This window comes from Sylvia atricapilla, chromosome 11 (assembly GCF_009819655.1).
Source record: "Sylvia atricapilla isolate bSylAtr1 chromosome 11, bSylAtr1.pri, whole genome shotgun sequence".
Taxonomy (NCBI): domain Eukaryota; kingdom Metazoa; phylum Chordata; class Aves; order Passeriformes; family Sylviidae; genus Sylvia; species Sylvia atricapilla.
In genome coordinates this window covers 6,677,651-6,699,205 of record NC_089150.1, presented here as the reverse complement: position 1 = coordinate 6,699,205, position 21,555 = coordinate 6,677,651, and the positions used below count along the sequence as shown (strand labels likewise).

The 21,555-nt window shown below is 42.0% G+C and overlaps 1 protein-coding gene across 26 annotated transcripts in view; it reads right to left on the bottom strand.

Moving 5' to 3' along the window:
* The window catches only part of MAGI1 (membrane associated guanylate kinase, WW and PDZ domain containing 1), a 336,522-nt gene that overhangs the window by 4,554 nt on the left and 310,413 nt on the right, over positions 1-21,555 (bottom strand). For 8 of the 26 annotated variants that reach the window (XM_066327242.1, XM_066327250.1, XM_066327223.1 and 5 more), the window contains 9 exons: positions 20,486-20,563; positions 17,826-17,917; positions 16,732-16,924; positions 12,907-13,200; positions 9,157-9,360; positions 4,590-4,680; positions 4,413-4,476; positions 3,261-3,407; positions 1,970-2,108 (listed from right to left, as the gene is read on the bottom strand). In XM_066327242.1, the coding sequence (XP_066183339.1) occupies positions 1,970-2,108; positions 3,261-3,407; positions 4,413-4,476; positions 4,590-4,680; positions 9,157-9,360; positions 12,907-13,200; positions 16,732-16,924; positions 17,826-17,917; positions 20,486-20,563 (1,302 nt within the window). Of the gene's footprint in view, positions 1-2; positions 2,109-3,260; positions 3,408-4,412; positions 4,477-4,589; positions 4,681-9,156; positions 9,361-12,906; positions 13,201-16,731; positions 16,925-17,825; positions 17,918-20,485; positions 20,564-21,555 lie in introns of those variants that run through there. The other 18 variants (XM_066327243.1, XM_066327248.1, XM_066327228.1 and 15 more) reach the window with 11 other exon arrangements.

Sequence of the window (21,555 nt, the reverse complement as noted above, 5' to 3'; positions counted from 1 at the left end):
GGAAGGAAGAGCCCAGCACCAAGAAAGGTAAGAGAAAGAGAAAGAGAAAAGTAGAAAATTTAGATTCCCTATAATAAAGATGAAAGAAAGAAAAATCTTCATATTTTATCTTAGAATAAAGAAAGTTTATTTTTCCAGTCAGATTGTCTAGGCTTCACCCAAATATAAGGCTGCAAAGACAGCAGTTGTTATTATTGTGACATAAAGAGACATCTAAGAGGTGATTCAATAACCCAGACAACGAGAGCATCCATTCTAAAAGACAGCTGGAACAGCGACACAGAATGTCATAGAAAAAACATTAACAATCAAACAACAACGAAAAATAAAGTCCACCAGAGACCACAACATTAAAAATAAGTACAAAACTCATTACAAAAATATACAGCCTCATAGAGAAGCACGTTCCAATCAAGTCAGAAAAATATTGGAACTTAACATTATTAGAGGAACCATTTGCGACTGCAGCGAACAGAACAAAGAGAGAAAGGAGTCCCAAATGTTACAAGGATATTCTTTACAGTAGTGCAACCCCTGTATATTAAATCCTTGCTTGGAGAACAAACGTTTAGTGGTTAGCATCAGCCAAAAGAAAATTTGTGATGGATTTCCATCCTCAGTGCAACAGACATATGCTTTGAGAAGTGAAGCACTTAATTTACAGGGTATTTATGCAGTCTAGCATATGATACAGTACTGTACATCCAAAGGAGTATAGGAAAAGACAAAAGTAGAAAGAACATTACAGAATTTCAGTGCCATCATTGAACCTTCTGGTGTGCTATTTATATTACAGAAGTGTAAACCCACAACTTCCCTTCCATATCGTTAAAACACTTCAATTGTTTGTTTGTTATACTCTGAATTGGTCATTTTAAGTTAAATAATGAGCAGACTGAGCAGAAACTCTCAAACACAGTACAGTAAATGAAAAGAAAATCTAGTTCATAAATTGTGCAGAAGGGTTTTGTTTCTGGTGTTAGGGCATGGAGAGAATGATAAACACAGAACTTACTGACACAGAAATAACCCAAATACGGGGAGGAAAGTATAAAGGACATCCCTTCAATCATCAGTTTCTATAGAAACCTCAAAGACCTTTGGTTGGGAATAGCCCTCCATCGAGGGCACAATATTTGACAATTATCTCAAATAAATAAGACATAATTATAATATTAAATAGTGTGCTAAGTTAAGCCACCCAGCAATCCAACCTCCAGGGGAAGAAAAGGAAATCTAATGCAACTCTTAGTAAGAAACAAGGACTGACTGTTTCCCCCAAGACAGACACGAGAGCACCTTTTCATAACCTCTTCACCTTTTCAGACCTTACAAATTAACTAGTTTAAACCAGCAGACTGTTTAAGGGGGGAGAAAAGGGCTCAGGAGGCCAAATCAATATATTTTTGCAGTAAAGCTTTTTTTCCCCTTCTTTTTCTCAAATAACTTTTCTATAAATATTTACATAAATGTTAAGGAAAGGCAAAAATCTCATAAGCCATCTCGGCATCCATGTCTATGGATACTGACAGGAACTAAGAGAAAAACCTAACAAAAAAAATCACTGCTTCAGAATAGCAACTCGGGATCCCAGTTTTTGCATTGTTTAGAAGAAGAGACCTATGTGAAACAACTATTCAGCCGCTGAGAAACAGTTTGGCACAGTTCAGTGACATTCCTTTTTTGGCTGGACAAGACAATAAGGTTTGTTTTGTTTTGCTTTCCTCTCTGATCACCAAAAAATACTGCTATGATGATCTTGCCTTACACTGCGCCCCAAGTCCATGGAAGCAAGCAAAGGATGAAATGTGTAGAAAATTCAGCACAAGCGAGGCAATTATATGTTGCAAAGGTTGGTAAGACACTGGTGAGAAAGGAAAATAAAAAAGAATTCCCGCTTCAGATCTTGAGACAAATATTCATGGAGTGATGCCAGGGAAGAAAGGAATGTTTTCATAGTTTGACCCACCATATTCTGGGACAGAGCCATCTCCACGTTTCAGAAACAGGCGGACCTTGCGGCCACCATTTTTAATCAGTTCGATGGCCCGGGCGTGCTTCATGTTCTTGGTAGTTTCTCCATTGATCTCTAAGATCTCATCACCGATCTGCCAATGTAATAAACAGACTATGATTAGAAACAAGTCCCCACGAGGGTCCCTACCAGCACACCACGAGACAGTGACCATAGCAAAGCTGGAACAACTATGCATCAGGTGAAGCTAAACATGCCCAACTCCTTCCAGCGACCATCCACAGTGTGGAAGACATGTGCCCAGTGTGAAAGACATGTGCCCAGTGTGGGAGACATGAAGATAACGGAGAAAGCTTGAGGTATCAAACTATTTCACTGCTGCTCTGCAAAATCACATTGCAATTGCTGTATTGCTCAATGGTAAGTGCAGCGTTATAACTGGTGCTATTTTATTTAATTTTGATTTGTTGTAAGGTCTCCAGTCAAAGTGGTTGCTTGTTGCCCAGTCTGCTCCAATCGGGATGTTCACAGAGCTTTTTCAGGTTTGTTTCTAACTTGGATATAGATACCTACTATAAATCAGCACAGCTGATTCTGTGAATATAATCATTTATCAGGAGAAGAAAACAGGGCATGGAAGAGCTTGTCAAAGCATTGACTTTCACAGGGCAGCACTGATTTTGCATCATATTTTCATCAGCAAAAGTTTTGGTCCCATAGATCTACCCCTAGCACAAGAATTTTGAAAATGTCCTTCATTTCTGGAAACAAAAATGTGTGTGGGAAAGTCATAATGCATTCTCTAACAGAGGTCCAAGGAGTACATAAAATCTGTCGAATTATTTTTTCAGTAGGCATTTTATAACATATGCCCTTGTTATGTTAGTCATTTAGCTGATATGTGAAGTTAACAATTAATGTTAATCAGAATGTACATTATAATTTTGTAAGCCATGGGCCAATAGACATGTTCTGTCCCCTCTGTGCCCACTAGCACGCAAAGACTGTGGCTGTTCCACTTTCACTGCTACATGTATGGCCCTTAGGCTTTAAACAACAGATCATGTACTAAGTTTGGGAAGCAGTGTTGGAAGAAGGGGTGAAGTCTTCCTCTGAACACACACCGCTATAGACTGCGTACCAAGAGCGCCATCAGCAGAAATAAACAGCAAAACCACTTCCAGTTCACATTTAATTCCCCTTTCAGCTGGCACAGCAGAAGGGAGAGGCAGGGAAGTCAGCTCATTGCAAAGGAAAGGTGGTTTTGAAGTCAGTTTGTGCCTACCCTCATTTTCCCACATCTCTCCGCGGGCCCATCCTCAGCGAGCCGCAGCACGTACAGGTCCATGTTGTACTCCCGGCCACCGCGCAGGCTGAAGCCAAACCCTTTGGCTCCTCTTTCCAGCTCAACAGTGTAAAAATCTTGCTCCTGCTGGGGACAAGACAACAAACGCCCAGTTGAACATAAAGTCAAATACTCTTGCTCTTCTCTCATGTTGGAATTACTCAGCCAATGTTGTGTTAGTAATAATTAAAAATGGAAAATTGGTTGAATTTTCGCACACACAGACACAGGATTTGGTGCTTCCTCAGACCCCACTCTGCCATTTGGAGTTCTGGTGGTTGGTAAAGGGCTGTTGGAATGAGTGGTCTTGGCCATGTCCCGTGGTTCATTTTTGGGCACCGCTGTTAACAGCACCTCCCGTGCCCAGGGCAGGAGGGGCCATTTTGGGAATGTGGTTAAAGGTTCTACCAACCAGGGAAGGCAAGGACAACCTCCCTTCCAGTGCCAGCTTTAGTGCAATGTCTGATGGCACCTGGGGTGAACCTGTGTCATGGTGCTGGCTTTTTGTGTTGTTACCACATCATTTATTCCTTTGCAAGAAGCTCAGAAAGCCTTTGCATTGTTTTTTCTCAAATGCTATTACAAGGATGTTTTGAAGTCCCTAATGGAAGATGTTACTTCTGGGATGGCCAGTGGCAAGGAAAGTTAACAGTGAGATAGATAATCTCTCTAATAAGATGCCGTCTGTGCAAGCTGAAACACTCCAGCTATCACCCCTTATTAAGTTTTTCTCTTTTTTATTCTCTGAATTTATCATTTGCACACAACAATACCTTCTGGAGAGGCCCCTCAAAATAGACAATTCAATAAACAAACACATAAATTATTACTGCCCTAAAAACGTCAGCTCTTTTTTTTCTTTATTTTTACTCCCTCAAAGTCTCGATGAGAATGTGTTGAAAATGTTTCTCAGCTGAAGCAACAGCAACATATATTAAGAAACTAATCAGCAAATTCCTCTTTCTTTTCAGCAGACTGAGGGAGAGCAGCTTCTCAGTAGGAATTTTCAAGGGAAATATTTAAACATAGCCCTCAAGCAGAATGGAAACAAGAGTCTGTGGTAAGCAAAACAATTAGAGAGGTACTCCTTACCTGTGCTGCTTGGGGTGGTTTGAAATCAAACTGGGATTCCTGCTTTGGTTTGGTGTTGTTCCTGCTGTAATGAATAAGAGAGAGAGGAAAAATACAGCTCATGGGATGTGAAAGTGATGAAGAAGCAACTGAAGAGAGAGCATGTCAAGATGCCCTCCTCAAGGAAAACAATCTGACCTGGTCTCCTGTGGTATTTGCTGAGGAGTATGTGTGGTTGTGATTGTAGCAATTTTTTCTGCATTGGTCAATAAAGTAGCATTGGAGGACTCTGCAAAATAGATTTTGGTTTTATTATGAGGGAAGACCACCGGCTATTCACTGAAAGAAAAAAAGAGTTTTGCAAAAGCATTTCACTCAAAAACATCATTACATTGTTTTTATAGAACTGAAGATGGGATCAAATGTCTTAATTCCCCAAATTAATATAGTAGGTACGTATATGAAACTGTACACCCAACTGGAAAATTGAAAAAAAACTAAATTAGGAAATCTGGATTGGAAATCCCCCTGACCATTAGACACACTCATGAAGACTCACTTGTAGAAAAAGGATTGAACAATGTTTTGTCTATTGTCTAAATACATGAATGCCAATCAATTAAGTCTCTAAATATTGTAGGTTGGGTAGACTAATTTTATAGTAGCTATAACTATTCCAGGGATTGTAAGTTTATCTGTCAGAAACTCCATCAGAAACTGCAATCTCCAGTAGAATTAAATGTGGCTCTTATCCAATACCTCACAAGATGATACTGAATGTGGCTAAACCCCAAACTTACTGAAATCCTTCTTTGAAATACAACCCACTGCTGCCTCAGCACTGAAAGCAGGAGTGTGGAGCCACCTGTACCAAATGCATCAATTGGGTAGCACTTACAATAAAGGGAGCAGGAGTAACTTCTAAGCTTAATTTCTGCCATGGTAAAGGGCTCTCAGCCCAGCATCAGCCCGTGCAAATTGCAGATTTCTTTAGACATGGAAGGAGGGGCTCCAAGAGAGGTCCTGTCTCCTGCTTCCCATAACTGGGATGGGAGCGACTGAAAAGTGACTATGTGGATGTCCCTCACACAATGGTACAGCAGAATATTCCCCTTGTGATTCTGGAGTTGCATGACAGACTTCAGCAGGACCAGACTTAACCCCTAACTCACTTAAAATTGTGCCTAAAATGAAGGTCATGTCAATGCCATTAACTGAATATTAGCAACAGAGACACGGAACTCTTTTGTATTGAACTCAACATATTTTCCAGAACTATATATTGTACCAACCCTGAACTGATATTAGTACTGAAGAGTTTCAAATGCTGAACTGCTCCAGAAACCAGCAGTTTCTGTAAACACCCTTCCCCTCCTGTGGGAGTTTGACTTCAGAGGAAGTCTTGGTGGTACTCCATGTACCTTCATGGTGCTTAACCACACAAAATGTTCAACAAGTTATGTTGGTTGCACTTGGAGAATGATGGGCAGAGTCAGCAGAAACACCCACTCATCAACCATGGCACTCCCAGATAAAGGCACTGCAGTGGCAGTCACCTGCTCCTCTGCAGAGCAGCTCTGCACTCAGGTGACCCCCTCATTGTGTCTATACCCACTGTAGTCAGGAGAGAACCACAGACTGCAAGCAACTACAAAATACTGACCATGATCCATCTTTCAAGACCAAAAGCTAAACTGGATACGCAGACACTAAGACAACAGTGACAAAATCCGGATGGAAACATCTGGGTCTCCCACGTGAAATGACAAGGCCTTATACCCTGCCCTTGTTTGCCTCTCAAGCTACAGGTATCCACTAATTCATTTTACTGACTATGGAGAAATCTGCCATTATTAAACAGAGTCCAGCTGTAATACAAAGCTGCAGCAATGGGAGGCTTTTTGCCTGAGCTAAGATGTGGTGGTAATGGGCTTACTTGGTCCTGAGAGTTTAATTTACTTCATGGATTTATATTAATTCTGGAGAAGTCTAGATAAGGGGAAACTTCTTCCTTTCTATAGCTATTTGCATGTCAAGGGAAACTCAGGAAAAGGGACAGAGGAAAAGAAGAACCACTTAAACAGATGGGTGCAACAAGAACACAGCTCCTTTGCCTGCAGTGCTGTGCTCAAGTTAACATGCCCAAACCCTCAGCATATGGAGCTGAAACATCTTCCAGACCAGATCTGGCTTGTGTCCAGTGGCTCAGAGAGCAAGAGAGGCTCCTGGGTCTGCCTCCTGCACCTCTCAGTGTAGGCATGACCAAACCACACCCTTGTGAAGATGTGCCACTGACAGCTGGCTTGTGTAAGAAGGAGATCTCCCTATGTGTAGTTACACTGTTGGGGTTTAAGAAATAGTTCTGTTTATTTTGTAAGGACGCCTTGATGTTAAAATCTGTCTCCTACATAAGAAAGCCCCCAAAACATGGTTAAGTGTTGTGTATTCCTCCAGAACAAAAGCCTCTGAAATCCTCCACAAATATTTGGAGATCAGATGAAGATGGGCTTCAAAGAGAATGCAAGATTCCTACCCTTTAGTAGGTCACACTAATAATACCAAGCAGAGCAACAACACATCTTTGGTACAGATGTATCTTCACACCACTGTACTGCATCTATCTTTAGCCCACCCTATCCCCATGAGTCAGGAGTTGTGCATAATTTTGCCAGTGTTTTAGACACTGCTTCAGTGCAGTCACCAGCCACCATGCAAAACTGGAACAGAATATAGGAAAAATTATCTTTAGTACAATTATAATTGCATGCTCTAAACCCTACATATTTCACTGATTCCTTTCCCTGTTCTGCTCTAAAACTCTCAGTCACCATTTACATGCCTAATCTAAGCTTGTCCTCTTCCAGCATTCTGTATCCTTGAATCTGCTGGAAGAATGGTAAAGCATCATCATTTCATTGCAAATACAATCCTGCAGTCATCTGTGGCAATTAACTTGTGCAAGACTTATTACAAAGCAAAAACTCTTGGTGTTTTTAATAATGTTAGAAGAGATTAGCAGTGTGAGTTTATTGTGAGTCTTGTGATGCACCTCAGTTTCATGTTTATCTGACGAGTGGCTTCTGATTTATGCTCCCCTCTCCTTGAAGCACACAGACCATTTATATTTGCCAAAAAAGCACTCAAAAAGAAACAAAAGAAAACAACAAATCAAGAAAAGCTTACAAAGACATCAAAAAGAAAACAACACTGAGACCAATTTCTTGTATCTCATGGGGTTTTATAGCAAACACGTCAGAGATGTTGAGAGTGTTGGGTCTTATTGTCTGTTGGAAAATAAATGCAGGTAATGATGTGCTAAGTTGGCAATCTGACTCGGAATTTTAAAGTGACAGTAAATAAAAAGACTTAAAGCCTGAATTGCTGTGAAAGCAGAGCTCATTCCTTCCCTAAAGAACAGTTTTCCCTCTTCTCCAGCAATATGCGATGTCCATCACAGGTACATGTTTCCCTAACCTAAGCAATTTACATGATATTTGGGACACATAATTGCATGAGCAAGACTGGCTCAGCACTTTTTTAAATCATTCTGAAGTTGCTTATTTCTCAGATGGTTTTGTTTTTATAGAAAATAAGCCCTTTATTTCTTTAAAGATTCACCTTCCTTTTTATCAGATACTAAAATACAGGTAATGAACAATTCTTCTCTCAGTTTATTTTCCAAAACAGGCATGCACAGGCCAGCTCAGATGTTAACTTGATTCACAGCCATTTTATTATTTGTGAACACCCTATTTGCTCCAAGCAGCAGAGGATTATATACCATTTGACCTGGTAACCACTAGGCAGTAGGAAAATGAAGCTTTTGTGCAATACAGATTACCCTAAGCAGAAATAATTTATAAGCAGATAATTTCTCATCCTGGTCTGTGGGGAGCAATGTGAAAAGGTTTCTGCCCAACAAGCTCTCACTTCGAACCCATGCATGGCAGAGAAGCACAATAAACAAAGAAAATACTTAGAATTTAGAATCACAGCAATCTTAGTTTTGCTGCAGATACTTTGCCAGGGTTCTGATCAGTTCCTTTCTGGGTAGCAAGCTAGGGATTAATTTAATCGAACTGATGCATAACACAGATCCTTATTTTTATTAAATACTTCAGTGACCTGAGATCAGCACCAAGTGTCAACTTATTAATAGGGAACCTGCGCATTTTCTCTCATCTGAAACAGTGAGATCCTGTCTAGAGTAACTCTTATAATGCAGCTTCAGAACCATCACCATTTAAGCAGTCATTTAAAAATGTACTGAGCTCGCTCCCAAAGCAACTTACCCAGAATAAAAGCAGATCTGCCTTTAAAGCAGCTTAAAACATGTCAAAGTGTTTATCTCTTTCTGTGATCTCTTCACTCTATAGCCTGATTGTGTCCACACAAAGCTTCAGGAATCCCACATACTAACAAGTGATTCCCAAACTGAAGCTGCATTATTAAGCTAAGAATCGAACCAAAGTGTATCGAGAGATCCATCAAATTTATGGAAGATCATTTTAAGCAGACACACGGAATGCAATGTTGGTTTTTTTTAATGCTGAATCAGCACCTCCCTGTTAAAAACCAAAAAATAAACAACAAAAAAATGAAGCTATGGGAGACTCACAACCTCCCTCACTGCTAACCCCCCAAAAGCGGGAGCGGAAATTAGTGCCCTCCATGCCTTTGCAGCTCCGAGTGACAGACAAAAGCCCGGGGGAACAGAACCAAGAAGAGGGGGTGAGGCAAAGAGAGCAGGAAACAGATACTTTACCATCTCCTGGAATGATGCGCAGGGTGACGGTGTTTCCCGCTTCCTTAATGAGGTTGACGATGTCTGAATGCGACTTGTTGGTGATGGAGCACCCATTGACGGCCAAGATCCGGTCCCCTACTTTCAGCTTTCCACAGCGGTCTGCGGGGCTCCCTTCAATTATCCGACCTATTTTGTGAGGCATGGCCACACATGCATTTCCCGCTTTTGTATTGGTTTGGGGGTTGTGTTTTTTTTGGTTTTGGTTTTTTTTTTTTTTTTTTGTTGGTTGGTGGTGGTTTTGTTTTTTTTTTTTTTTTTTTTTTTTTTTATTGTTTACGTATGTGGGAATATGGTGAAGGGGAAAAGGAAAAAAAGGGTTGAAAAGGGAAAGAGAAGGTTAAGGGTTAATTAATTAATGCATCAAGCAAAAGTTTTTATAGGATAGCTTTGCTGCCAGTGTTCAAAACATTGGCAATCAACTAGTTGAGTGCACAACACTTTACCTCTTCCACAAAAAAAGTGTTTTGTTAATCCCTCAAAACTCCCCCCGAGTGGATTTCTGTTAATAAATGATGCAATTTTTATTGACTACAACTGCACTTAGCAGCTCCATCATAACCCGAATCTGATTTTGTATTTGAAGAAAAAAAATTGAAACTGTTTGTAAAAAACTCAACTTTTCTCCCCCAAGATTACATCAGTGTCAGCCTCTCTAGTCCTTCTCTAAGCCAACTGCTGTTCAAGCTTCTGCCAATGTTTTGTTCTTTCTCAAATTAGAAAGATAAAATCATTCTAGGCCTAGGAGGGAGTGTGGCTCCCTTTCTACCACACAGACCCACTCTATCAGCGCTGCATGGGGAAGCAACATGAAAAGTTTTTCTTCCATTGTGAATAAAGGTACTACGAGGGAAGGCACAGGACCACTACAGATGGGCCAAGACTGACAAAGGTAACCTGTTTGGTGGTGGCACCCTCCTCAGCCTCTACTAAACCCTTCCTCTTTTATGATCTTAGATGGCACCAGGTGGGAACAAGGAAGGAATAAGGTTCTCCTCATTCAAATACCTCTAAAACCACACACAAAAACATTGAGATGTCTGACACACAGAGTGAGAGCACTTTAGGATGAATGTGTTCTGGAGACAAAATTCTCCTCCTGTTCCATGCAGTTGTTTTGTTTCAAAGAACACAGGGTTGCCCATAACATGCAGAATTGGGACACAGGGGATACACAGCATCACTCAGATAAATCCAGTGAGCTTTTTTACAGCTCCTTTATGTGGGCAAGAGGCCTTGAGGCACACAGCACATGATTAAAGCCATGGGGTACACAGAGTGGTCATCTCACACTTTGCATCCACAAAACATTCACCCTCAAGATGCACTTTCCCATCTCTGCTGTAGTCTTTACTTGATTAGTAGTTTTAGAGCTATACACACACATGACAACACTAGAAAGACCATAAAGAAGAAAAGGCTAAGATAAGGATATGTGAAGTTGGAAAGATGTGATGAAAAACTGGCAGAAAGGGTTAATATTAGTTACAAACATTAGGGAGATTTCTCTCTCTTTTTTTTTTTTTTTTTAATTTCCCCATGATGTTAGAAAGTTTCTCTTTGTGGTAATGCAAAGCCCCATCCAGTTTGCAGGCTGTTTTGAGGATAGGAGTTTCTACTCTGTATAATCCACTAAAAACAGATGACAAAGCCCACACCAAAGTGACCAAGGTGGGTTTTAAAACCAGTTTGGCCCATCTCTAAATACTACCCATGAAAGAAAAAAAACTACAAAGCAGGTCCAGGGCAAGCACCAGACAGCAGAGGGAACACATCTCATGCGGAGTGTTAGGAAAAAAACTGAATATACTTGAAAAAATTAAAGGAAAAACAGTCACAGATCAACAGATCTCCTTGGGAGCCCCTGCACAGAAAACTTCCAGTTAGCAAGTATTTTGGGCTAAAGCAAACACAACTTTTTACAACCTCAGGTCAAGGTTTCTCTGCAGAGAAGGGTTACAGCATAGTCTTCATACAGTAAAAGTTATTTACACACGTTTGCAAATCTGTTCAGAAGATAAAACCACACCCTCTGCTCTAGACTGCATTCAGTTTAATCTATTTAACATTACTCCATTGTGTTCTGGCACCAAAGCACCTATCTTGGAAATGCAGTTTCCAGCAGCAAGGACAATGTGAGAGAGACTAGAACCTGAGATCTGACAGAACTCAATGCACTAGTTTTATATTACATATCTCCCCCCTGAAATCTCTGCTGCCAGACTGCCCAGAACAGTGCTAGAAACGGCCTGTTCTATATCAATACCAACAAAGATGCTCCCTTGGTGTATTACTAAGGGTGTCACTGATGGGCAATGGCAAGAAATGTCAGAAAATAAAGCCTAGGAGAACAAGGGAAAGGCCACTTCTTGCACCTGTGTGCCCCAGGAGCACTCAAGCTGCCCAGGGAGCCTGCAATGCATTTTCTCTGCAAAACACAGCTCTGCTGTGGGAGCTACTGTGAAGATGGCCAAGGCAGTGCTCCGTCCTTCCTTTCCCTCCACACCTATCATGTTCCACAGACTAGGGAAACACCTTCCTTTACAAAGTGCAAGTGGATGGCCTCTGGCCTCCTCCTGGAAAGGGAAGATGGAAAGGGAAGAAAATAGCATCTCTGACTGGTTTCCTCCTTGCAATGACAGTTCTGCCTGAGAACAGGCTGTTCTGGGCATATTTGCCAAACCAGCTTATGTACATCTCCTTTGCAGCAGTCCCTGGAAATGGGTGTCTGCCCAGCAGAAACACTGTCTTCAGACAGAAACCATGACCACCTCTGTTAGGTCAGGAAATTACTTGTGACATAGCTTAAACTTAATTTCTTCCTACTCTGAAGAAATGCATTTGGGAAGAGGTGAAATGGGTAAAAGAAACATCCTGTTCTTTTAACAGTATTCCCCATTTTCCCATCATCAAGCAGTATTAATTAAAACTTTCCAGCTACCAGCATGCTCACAAGATAATGATGATCAGAATAACCCTGATTGCCGAAGAGAAGTTAATCAGTTTAAGCATTACTGCTTTTAAATCAACTGGCTTGATTCCACCATCACGAGACATATTTCATTCCACCTGCTACGTTTCTGCACTGGCAACCAGCATCACTGGGGGGATCCCCAGCTGCTCCTCTGGGAGCAAACCCCAGAGAGGCCCTCCCGGAAAGCGAGCATCAGGCATTGTGGGCTCCGTATTTTCTGAGCCTGAGAATTGCTGAGCTCTTCCCAAGGGAAACTTTTCAACACTTTTCTTTTTCCCAAAACAACCTTGTGTAAACAGTATTCCCTTCCCATAACAACAGGTGTTGTTTGCTATTTCTGTTACTTAGCCAATGGGAGAGATGTCAGCCCTATGGGCCAATAATGTGCCTTTTCAGCACAGCATGTTATAAAAGGGCTGGATAAATCGTAAATAAAGCCTTCTGATTTATACTGCTTTCTGACTGGAGTCAAGCATCTTTATTTCACGCCCTACGGCAACAAGGAACTGCCATCGGTGGCATTTTAGCTCTTCAGGCTGGGATTCCTTATTTTGCTTTCCTCAGCTCAAGCGCCGAACAAAACCCAGCGGGCAAACACCTTCCAAGCCTTTTCCTCTGACGACGCCATTAACTACCCAAACCGGGGCACGCCGGTGACTTTTAACCCCACAGACCCCCAGCCCCCTCCCCTCGGGCTGCCGACCTCGCTGCGCGACGGAGAACCCCGCGGCACTCACCGAACGTGGTGCCCGCCTCGGGCCTGCTGACGGACGAGACGATGACGAAGCCGAAGCCCTCGTTCTCTCCGCGGCGGATCTCCACGTCGTAGGGCTGCACCACGGCGCTGACCACGCCGCTGCCCCCGCCGCCGCCGCTGCCGATGCCGCTGGTGCTGCCGCTGCCCGAGCTGACCGTGTTGAGGGAGTTCTGGCTGCCCTGCGGCGTCCGCTTCTCCTCCGTCAGCGACGCCGGCTGGTTGCTGCTGTGGTGGGAGGAGGCCGGCGACGGGACTTCGTTCTCCGCCTTGGGGACTGGAAAAAAAGGGAGTTTTGGAGCAGGCGGAACCGTTCAGTGCACGGAAGCTGCTGTCTACTGAGAAAAGAGTAAGAGAAAATCGCCTGCTTTGGTCTATCCATGCTTTCAGATGTCGCCACCAAGAATTCTGCTCAGTGGTGGCACTGCCCACACAATGGTCACCCTCTCTGTGCGTGGTCATTCAGCCAAAGCAGTCCACTGCCAAGCTGCAGCCTGGTTAAACCAGTGCAGTGCTGTGTGCTGGGATGTGTCGCCCCAGGTTTGCCTGCTTTACACTGTCTGTGTTTTGTTCTCACGCAGCTTCAAGAAAAACTATGTATATTTTTAGAATTTATCTACTTTGTTTACATATTTCTCCTCTGGGAGGAGAAAGATGATTGATGGTGATGTTCACCAACGAGGCTGAAGAGGTGGCGACCTGTGTAGCCAATCTTTGGTCTGCTTGTCAAAGTGTATATAAGATGGAGTCAGAAAAATAAAGTAGGGAGCTTTCCTGCTGACCTTTCTGTTGTCTGCTTCGTTCTTTTGTGTCCCTAACAGCAACAAGGATGCTCTGAGGCATTTTAAACCTGGATTACATTCAAAGGTCTCTCCCCTAGCTAGTGCATCCTCACTTCAGTTATATATGTACAACCATAGTACATTGTACATATACATGCACAAAGCACAAGGAGAGGCAGTAATATCTCACAACAACACCTTCTGTGTAGATTTAAACTGAAAGCTATCAGTTAGTTCACTGATTGTCTTTGACTAGTGGGATCTTTCATAATAACAATCTCTCAACATGAACAAAACAACTTGTGAACCAAACATTTCTGGATAGAAGAATCAGCAATTATCATCTGTACATTAATGTCTGGTACAGACATTAAACATTGTTAACATTAATATTAAACAAGTGTTGAACAGCAACTGAAGTTGGAAGAGGCATTAGTTTAAAATCTAATCAGCTACCACAATGCTTGAAGAAATCTCAAAAAAATTGCTTAGTCCAGACTCTGCTCGAGTGAGGGCCAACTACACCTAATATCAGTCCTGACAGATGTTTGTCTAATCAGTTGTTAAATATCTCCCCAGGCAATCTATTGGTTGCAATATCTGACTTAAATCTTCCCTGCTGCTACATAAGGCTATTATTTCTAGTGCTATCTAACAGGCATATGGAGAACATATTATTCCCTTCCTCTTTGCAGCAGCCTCTTATAGACTTGGGGAGTTTAATACCTCCTCCTTCTCCTCTGCTTTAAGCCAAAGAATCCAAATTTGTTCAATATTTCCTTTCAGACCATGTTTTCTAGAGCTCTCCTTATTTTCCCTGGTCTTCTGGACTCTCTCCAGTTGGGCTCTCTCCAACTCAAATATGTCTTTCATGAAGTGCTGGACCATATTGCACTAAGCTATCGTCTGCTGGGAAATCAGGAGAGATTCCCCCTGCCTACGTCCCTGCACAGTCTTTTTCTTCACCTGAGCCAACCTCAGCATAAAGCTCATGGCCCACAAAAGCTTCCACTTCTTGTTACTCAGCCTGTTCTCTGCAGCCCATTTGTGTAGCTGAGAGCAGCATATGCACTGGTCCTTGCTCAATGGCTGCCTCTGCTAATCAGGTCACCTCTCCAATTTGATGAATCAAAATTAAGCTGAAGATCTTAAAAACATCACAAGAAAATGGATGGCAAACAAAATCTAAACCTGTACAATCACGATGCAAAAACTAAGGACTTTAAAATATCCTTGGATAGAAGTCCTGTCTGCACTTATATACTCAAAAGTATGTAGTAAATATACAACATTCTTCATATTAAGAATACAGGAGCATAAAATTCTCCCTACATGAATCTCAGGACAGAGAGTAGTCATTTAGGTGAACAATCTTTTCCTACTGGCATAGAGATGACAGGAGAAACAAGGGACCAAAATTCAGGAACAGCCTTCTCTACAAAGTTATGCTGAAATTTAAAAGCCTGCAAATATAAGGTGAAAGAAGGCATTCTGAATAATTTATCCTAGAGTAAGTGTCCACATTTGCAATGATTCAGAAATAGCTCGATCTGCAGTAACATGCCTCTGAATGAAATATCAAGAGAGATCTCATGCATCTAAATCTTTCATGGTAATTTCCAGCCTGCAGGCTGTAAAACTGCATAGAAAATCTACACACAAAAACAATACCAAAATTCAGCTGCCCTTCCCCTTCCTCCCAATGCTCTTCTAAAGCTTCTCTCACACTAGACCTCGGTCAAGAATTAAAGACAGGCTGTCAGAAGAGACATAACCTGGCATTTAATCCACATTGGGAAGAAGGAAAGAAATGAGAAGTGAACATTTATTTATTGTTGTGCAGAAGGAGCTCAGGCCTGGATAAGAACACTGAGCTACTGTAGAGGTACTCTTCTAGTCCTAACTTCCACCGAGGACCTAATTTCCAACCTGAATGTTATTTTGATTCTCTCTTGGATCAAAGTACATCACTGCCTATTTACCTGATGATGTCGAAACTTGAAAAGCTACATAATATCCTTTTTTTTTTTAAAGTGAGTTAAAGCACTAAATCCCACACCTGGGCTCCTAAAGGGACTCAAAGGGACAGGCAGCACTAAAAAGTTACTCTCCAATATTAAATGTAAGGTCACATGTTACTTAGAAAGCTCATGCTTGTGTCTTCATTGTCTCTGCTGTCATGACATTTTTCAATCACTTATCTGGGTGCCAAAATGGCACCAGGCAGTGTCACTTCTCTTTGCATCTTTGTCCTTCTGCCAGCTTCTTTTGTTCATTTAGATCCTTCACTTGTGCAGTGTGTGCACAAAGCCCAGCATAACAGCATACAAAAATCTCTCTAGACCTGTGCAACCTGGTCTAGTGGAAAGTGTCTCTGCCCAAGGCAGAAATGGAAAATCTTTAATGGAAGAAAATGGAAATGGATGATTTTTAAGGCCCCTTTCAGCCCCAGCCTTTCTGTGGTTCTATGACAAGAAACATTCACAGCCTGGCCCACCAGAACCAACAATATTTACAGTTTCCTATCCACTTGACTACATGCTGAAGCTTCCCCTGAGCCTGGGATAGCAGCCACCACACACACCAGAGCCCTCACTTGCACTCTGCCCTTGTCTCCCCCTTCTGTGGACTCTTCATCATCTTTTCCCTCACTCCCAGTTTAAAGGCACATTTATTTTGGGAATTATACAGAAAACACAAGCAGTTTGCCGCAGTGTCTGTTTGCTGCATAAGTGAAACTAAAAGTTGTATGTTGCAACCAAACTGTTCCCCATTTTATCAAAAACCTTATGAAGACTGGGAAAACCAACTAAAAGAGTCTTGACTGGAAAAAAACCACATGAAACTTATTTGATCAGGAACAAAAAAGACCAAAAACAGGCAAAAGAGGAAAGATAACAGTACGTCTCTTGAGTTTTCCCAGCACTAGAAGAAGCATTTTTTATTTTTTTTCCTTAGGCCATTTGCTGAACAGATGGGAATCTGGCAAGAAAATCTTACCCCTGCAGGGTGACACTGCAGCCTACCTGTGTAAACCACTTTGCGCCTGACGGTCAGGTTGACGTGACCTTGTTTGGCTGCCTGTTGCATGAGCTGGACCACCAGCTGGTGTGACTTCCCCACCACGGGCGTCCCATCCACGCAGATCAGCTCGTCGCCCGACCGCAGGCGGCCGTCGGCGTCAGCAGCACCCAGCGGTACAATGTGACCGATGTAAATCTGAGGAGTTGGCACAGGAGGGGAGAGGTGAGTGAGAACCAGCTCAACAGCCAGCTGGAAGCAAGGGGCGCTCGTAGTCAGACCCTATTTAGTAGGGACATGAAATTGTCCACAAGTGTCCGCTGGTCAGGGAAGTTGTTCCTGTGAAAGCGGTTCTGCGTGAATACGGCACGTTGTGAAACTCTAATAAATTGACATCCTGTTTCTTTAGGCAGCCCATTCAATCTAAGGACAGGCAGCCTTGGGAAAAGCGTTCAACCAGACAGTGACCAGACAGGAAGATGGTTAAAAGCACTGAGGGTCTTGTCAGGGAAGCTGAGATTGAGTTACCCTTTCAGTTGCCTGCAGGGTTTACAAGCTCTGCACCACATGCTTGTCCACCAACTCAGTTGTGGTTTATCTTCAGTGAGTTCTGTGGAGTTACTCTAACATGAGACGAATTCATGGTTTCCCCATAAATGAGCAAAATAATTTTGTCAGGGAATACCACGGAAATTCATGCTGCCACTATCTAGCTGTGACCTGTGCAGCACAGGAGAGGATGAAACCTCCCACAGGCACTGGATTTATGGTAAAGAATTTAACTGAATTCAAGGAGAGAACTGAGCATTCTAAGATCTGAGAATGTGACATTCTAAGATCGAAATACTTGCAAACATGACCAGAACATCCTGTCCTCAGTAACCAAGGACCAACGTGCTTTCATTTGGTTTACCATTAAAGTACAAAAGAAGCCAAACCCATTTCAGTTATGGTGCTATTTTGGCGGAGGGTGGGGAGTTGCAGGATATATATAGTCCACTAACTATTTTAGCAGTGATGCTACAGCATAGTTCTGTACATCTGTACATTCTACTGCTGTGTTTCTGAAAGATGTCATAAACTAAAGCATGATACTCACAGGTTCTCCAGGCTCATTTCCACCTAGAATCCTAAATCCAAACCCGGTTTCCTTTCTCCATAGAAAGATATCCTGCTCTTGATAATCTGGAACTGAAGGGAAAGAAGAAAAACCATCATCTATTTAATCAAAATACCATACCTTATTACCCAAATCAGGACTACTCATATGTACATAGAAGGATGTGCTATGCAATTTTAACCTTTAAACGAGGTGGGTTAACATAAAAACATAATAACTATCAATATTTATAGCTTTAAAAACTAAAGGATTATTATTTAAATCACTAGTAAAAGTTATGCAGTGGTTTCTACTTTGTAGGTATCTAATTGTGACCTGTCCTTTATTTATCACTGTAATATTTCCTTCTGTCAATATTAGCATCATTACCCAATGCAAGAGCCTCTTCCAAACCATCAATAAATAAATGTGTACAGCAGAGAATTACTCTGCCAGAAACAATACAGCTGCCTCCTCTTTCATGGGAGACAGAAGAGCCACTTGTTATGACTTCTACTGTTTTAATTAACTTTCCCAGGCACAGTTTGCTATCTGTCTACCAACTCTGCTTTAAATAACTGTGGGACAGATCCCCAGTTGGTGTAAATCAAAACGGCTCCACTCAAAACAATGCAGCTCTCCTGACTCTCACTTGCTCGTGTGCAGGCTCTGCAAAACACTGAAGAGATAAAACCAGCTGGAAACATAAAAAAGCCCAACCTCACCTACTCATTAGTATGGAACACCAGCAAGGTTTTTACAATGAATATTACATACAGTGAAGTACTAACCTTGAAGCGCTGTTGAGCAGTAATGTTTTATATTAACTTACTCATGCTTGCTTTCATCCCTTTCTTAAAAATGCATAACTAATTGCTAACATTATCAGAAGACAACTTCAGGTTCATTTAATATTTATTGGATAGTATCTGTGACATTGACTAATTTTGTAATGATCCCCTCCCAAAATTTATAATTAATGATAATAAAAAGCTGTTGCTTTACCAGTCAGCTACCTATAACTTCAGCAAAGAAACCAAAGTATATCATTCAGGAATCCAATTTAAATAAGTGCCTACTCTGACACAGGATGCAGCACATTTAATGAAACATCACCTAGCTTTCTGGATCTATGAACAGGTTGTTTTCCACAGGTATCATTGAATTTCAGATTGGACCCTAATTGGATTTCACAGTGTCTGTGCTTATTGTGCAAAAATTTGGGTCTGCTCTGGTGCTTGTCAGTGTTAAGACTTTTGGTTACCTCTGAGGGTCCCCCTTCAATGAGTTAAAATATAATGTGAATTGAAGAACTGGGAATGCTAAAAAATTAAACGAATAGGTGAATGGTAAGGTACAGATGTCTGCTTCGACATTTTCATTTAAGCTGGCATTACAGATAATATTTTTACATTTTAATTACCTGCAATTATAAGCTAAGCTTAACACCCGTGGCCTCACTGAATTAAGAGGCTGATTTTTGTCCAGACACAATTACAGAGCACTGTGTGGCTCATCTCCTCTGGCTGAAGGCAGCTCGCCACGCACAGACGTGCAGCACAACAGAATTCAGACAATGAATTAATTGCTGTTTGTCACTGCCTTCAGCAAGGGAGCGTGACAAGCAGACACAGTCAGGAGTGTCTCTCAGCCCTTCGCAGGCTATTTTGGCAAAGGCTGGCCCCAAACAATTAATAGTGTGTGTTGGATCTGTCAGAGGTAAAGTGGCTTCTGCAGAGAGCTCTGGTGTGGGCCCGTGTCCTCAGCATCTCTCAACACCTTCCCATTTGTCACCCCTCCAGTGTCACCGTATGGCCCTGGTTTGGGTCCCAGCCACACAATTAACGCCGCTGGAGGGAACAGACCAAAGCAGGAAAAAACCACAAGTCTTCCCCAAAAGAAGCCAGTTACTTTTCAGTGCTCCTCCCACTGGAAGGATTTCGGTGAGGTGGGACACAGATACAACAGACATAAAGACAACACACCTTTACAAAGAATGAGTTCAAATCTCCTTTTACCACTTTTTGCAGCAGCTCTGCAGGGCAGTGATTCACCTGCACAGCCCAGAACACCCATCCACCCCCAAGCTTCAGAGGTGAGACCCTCTGAGGTTCCATACTAGAGAATTCGTTTAGGTTCTCCCATTGTTTGGTTGCACTTCAAAGGAGCCACTTTCCTTACTCAAAAGAAACATGGTGCTGCTGAAACTTTGTCGAAAATGAATGAAGAATGGCCTCTAGGAGTCATTCATTGCAACCCTGCACCTTGATTTATCTCAAGCAAGTCTGACTGGGATAAAACATGTACGTAGCCCAAATGGGTAAAACTTAACAGCAGTCTGCCTGTCCCAAATTAAACCAGACCATTTGGCGAGCAGTGCAAAAGTGGTAAGAAGAGTTCTGTGAATGGCAGGAAAGATGGGTGACGCAGGCCCATTGATGTGGCAAAGTCATGAAGGAAACAGGAACACGATACACCCGCCCCTGGACACCTACACCATCCAACAAGGACAGCACAGCCAGACTTTGCCCCTCGGGGGCTAAACCTGGCTTATAGCCCTGCCAGACCCCCGTGGTGATGAAGAGCCCCCCGCCACAGAGCAGCAATGACACCAGAACGAGACATCACAAGACACAGATACATTCTCAGCACAGTCTTACATTCTCCAAAACTCGTGGAATTGATTTCTCTCTCTCTCTCACCCTTGCTCAGTCCAGTTGCAGGTGAAGGTGACATAGCTGTAATATTAATTTTACAATTTTGCAAAGCTTAATGCATCTGCTTTCTTGTTAGTTCATTTAATTAATTGTGACTTTATGGGTCATGTTAGGCTTGCATGCACAATCTGTTAAGGTTACAGCTACTACAGATTATGACATACTAAGTTTCACATCTCTCTGCACATGTCTGTACACATGTGGCTATAAAATACACACACATAGGAATTTACACATTTATGCACATGCATGCAGGTTTATTTGAAAGACCTTTTTTCTCCTTAGAGGAAAAATTTCTGTGAGAACACTTAAATACACTTTTCTAGAAAAAAACCTTTCAACTTCATGACATGAGTTAGTTTTCCAAATGGAAATATCTTTGCCTAATGTTAAAAGAAATTCTAAATATGTGGTGATGAACAATGAACACAGTGGTTAATTACAGATCATTTTAATCAAACGTTACTATGCAAACTTTAACATGTTACATAAAATAAAAATCTGCCTGGTGTGACATCAGTTTCAACATAAGATGGATTCAAGAATCATCAGTGTGAGTTTGCTTTAGTCATCAGCTCATTTGAGGCAGCAGCACTTCCAGTGACTCATAGCTTGGCAAAGCACAAAATGTTTAAGACTCAGATTCAACAAAGTATATGAGGACAAATCTGAATTCGGGAGTGGACAGTCTCACTGAAGCTGATGGAGAGTTTCAGAGTTGAAAAGTCCAGCATTTTAACCACAGATCTCATAAGGTTCCATATTTGCAAGAGATCAATTTCCTAAACTATCCCACTGCAGGAGAATTTAATTTTTTTTTTTGGTCTTTTCCCTTTAACCAACCCTTTGTGGTGGCATGGAAAACTTTAGAGAGATGGCTTCAGTAGGAGCTCTTGACAAGACAAAAAAGCTCACACAATGTGCTGGGAGTACCACAGTCCCTTTTGGCAGCACATCCTCCAAGGGCATGGATACATCTGTGTGCCCAAGAGTATCACTGCAACTGTTTGTCT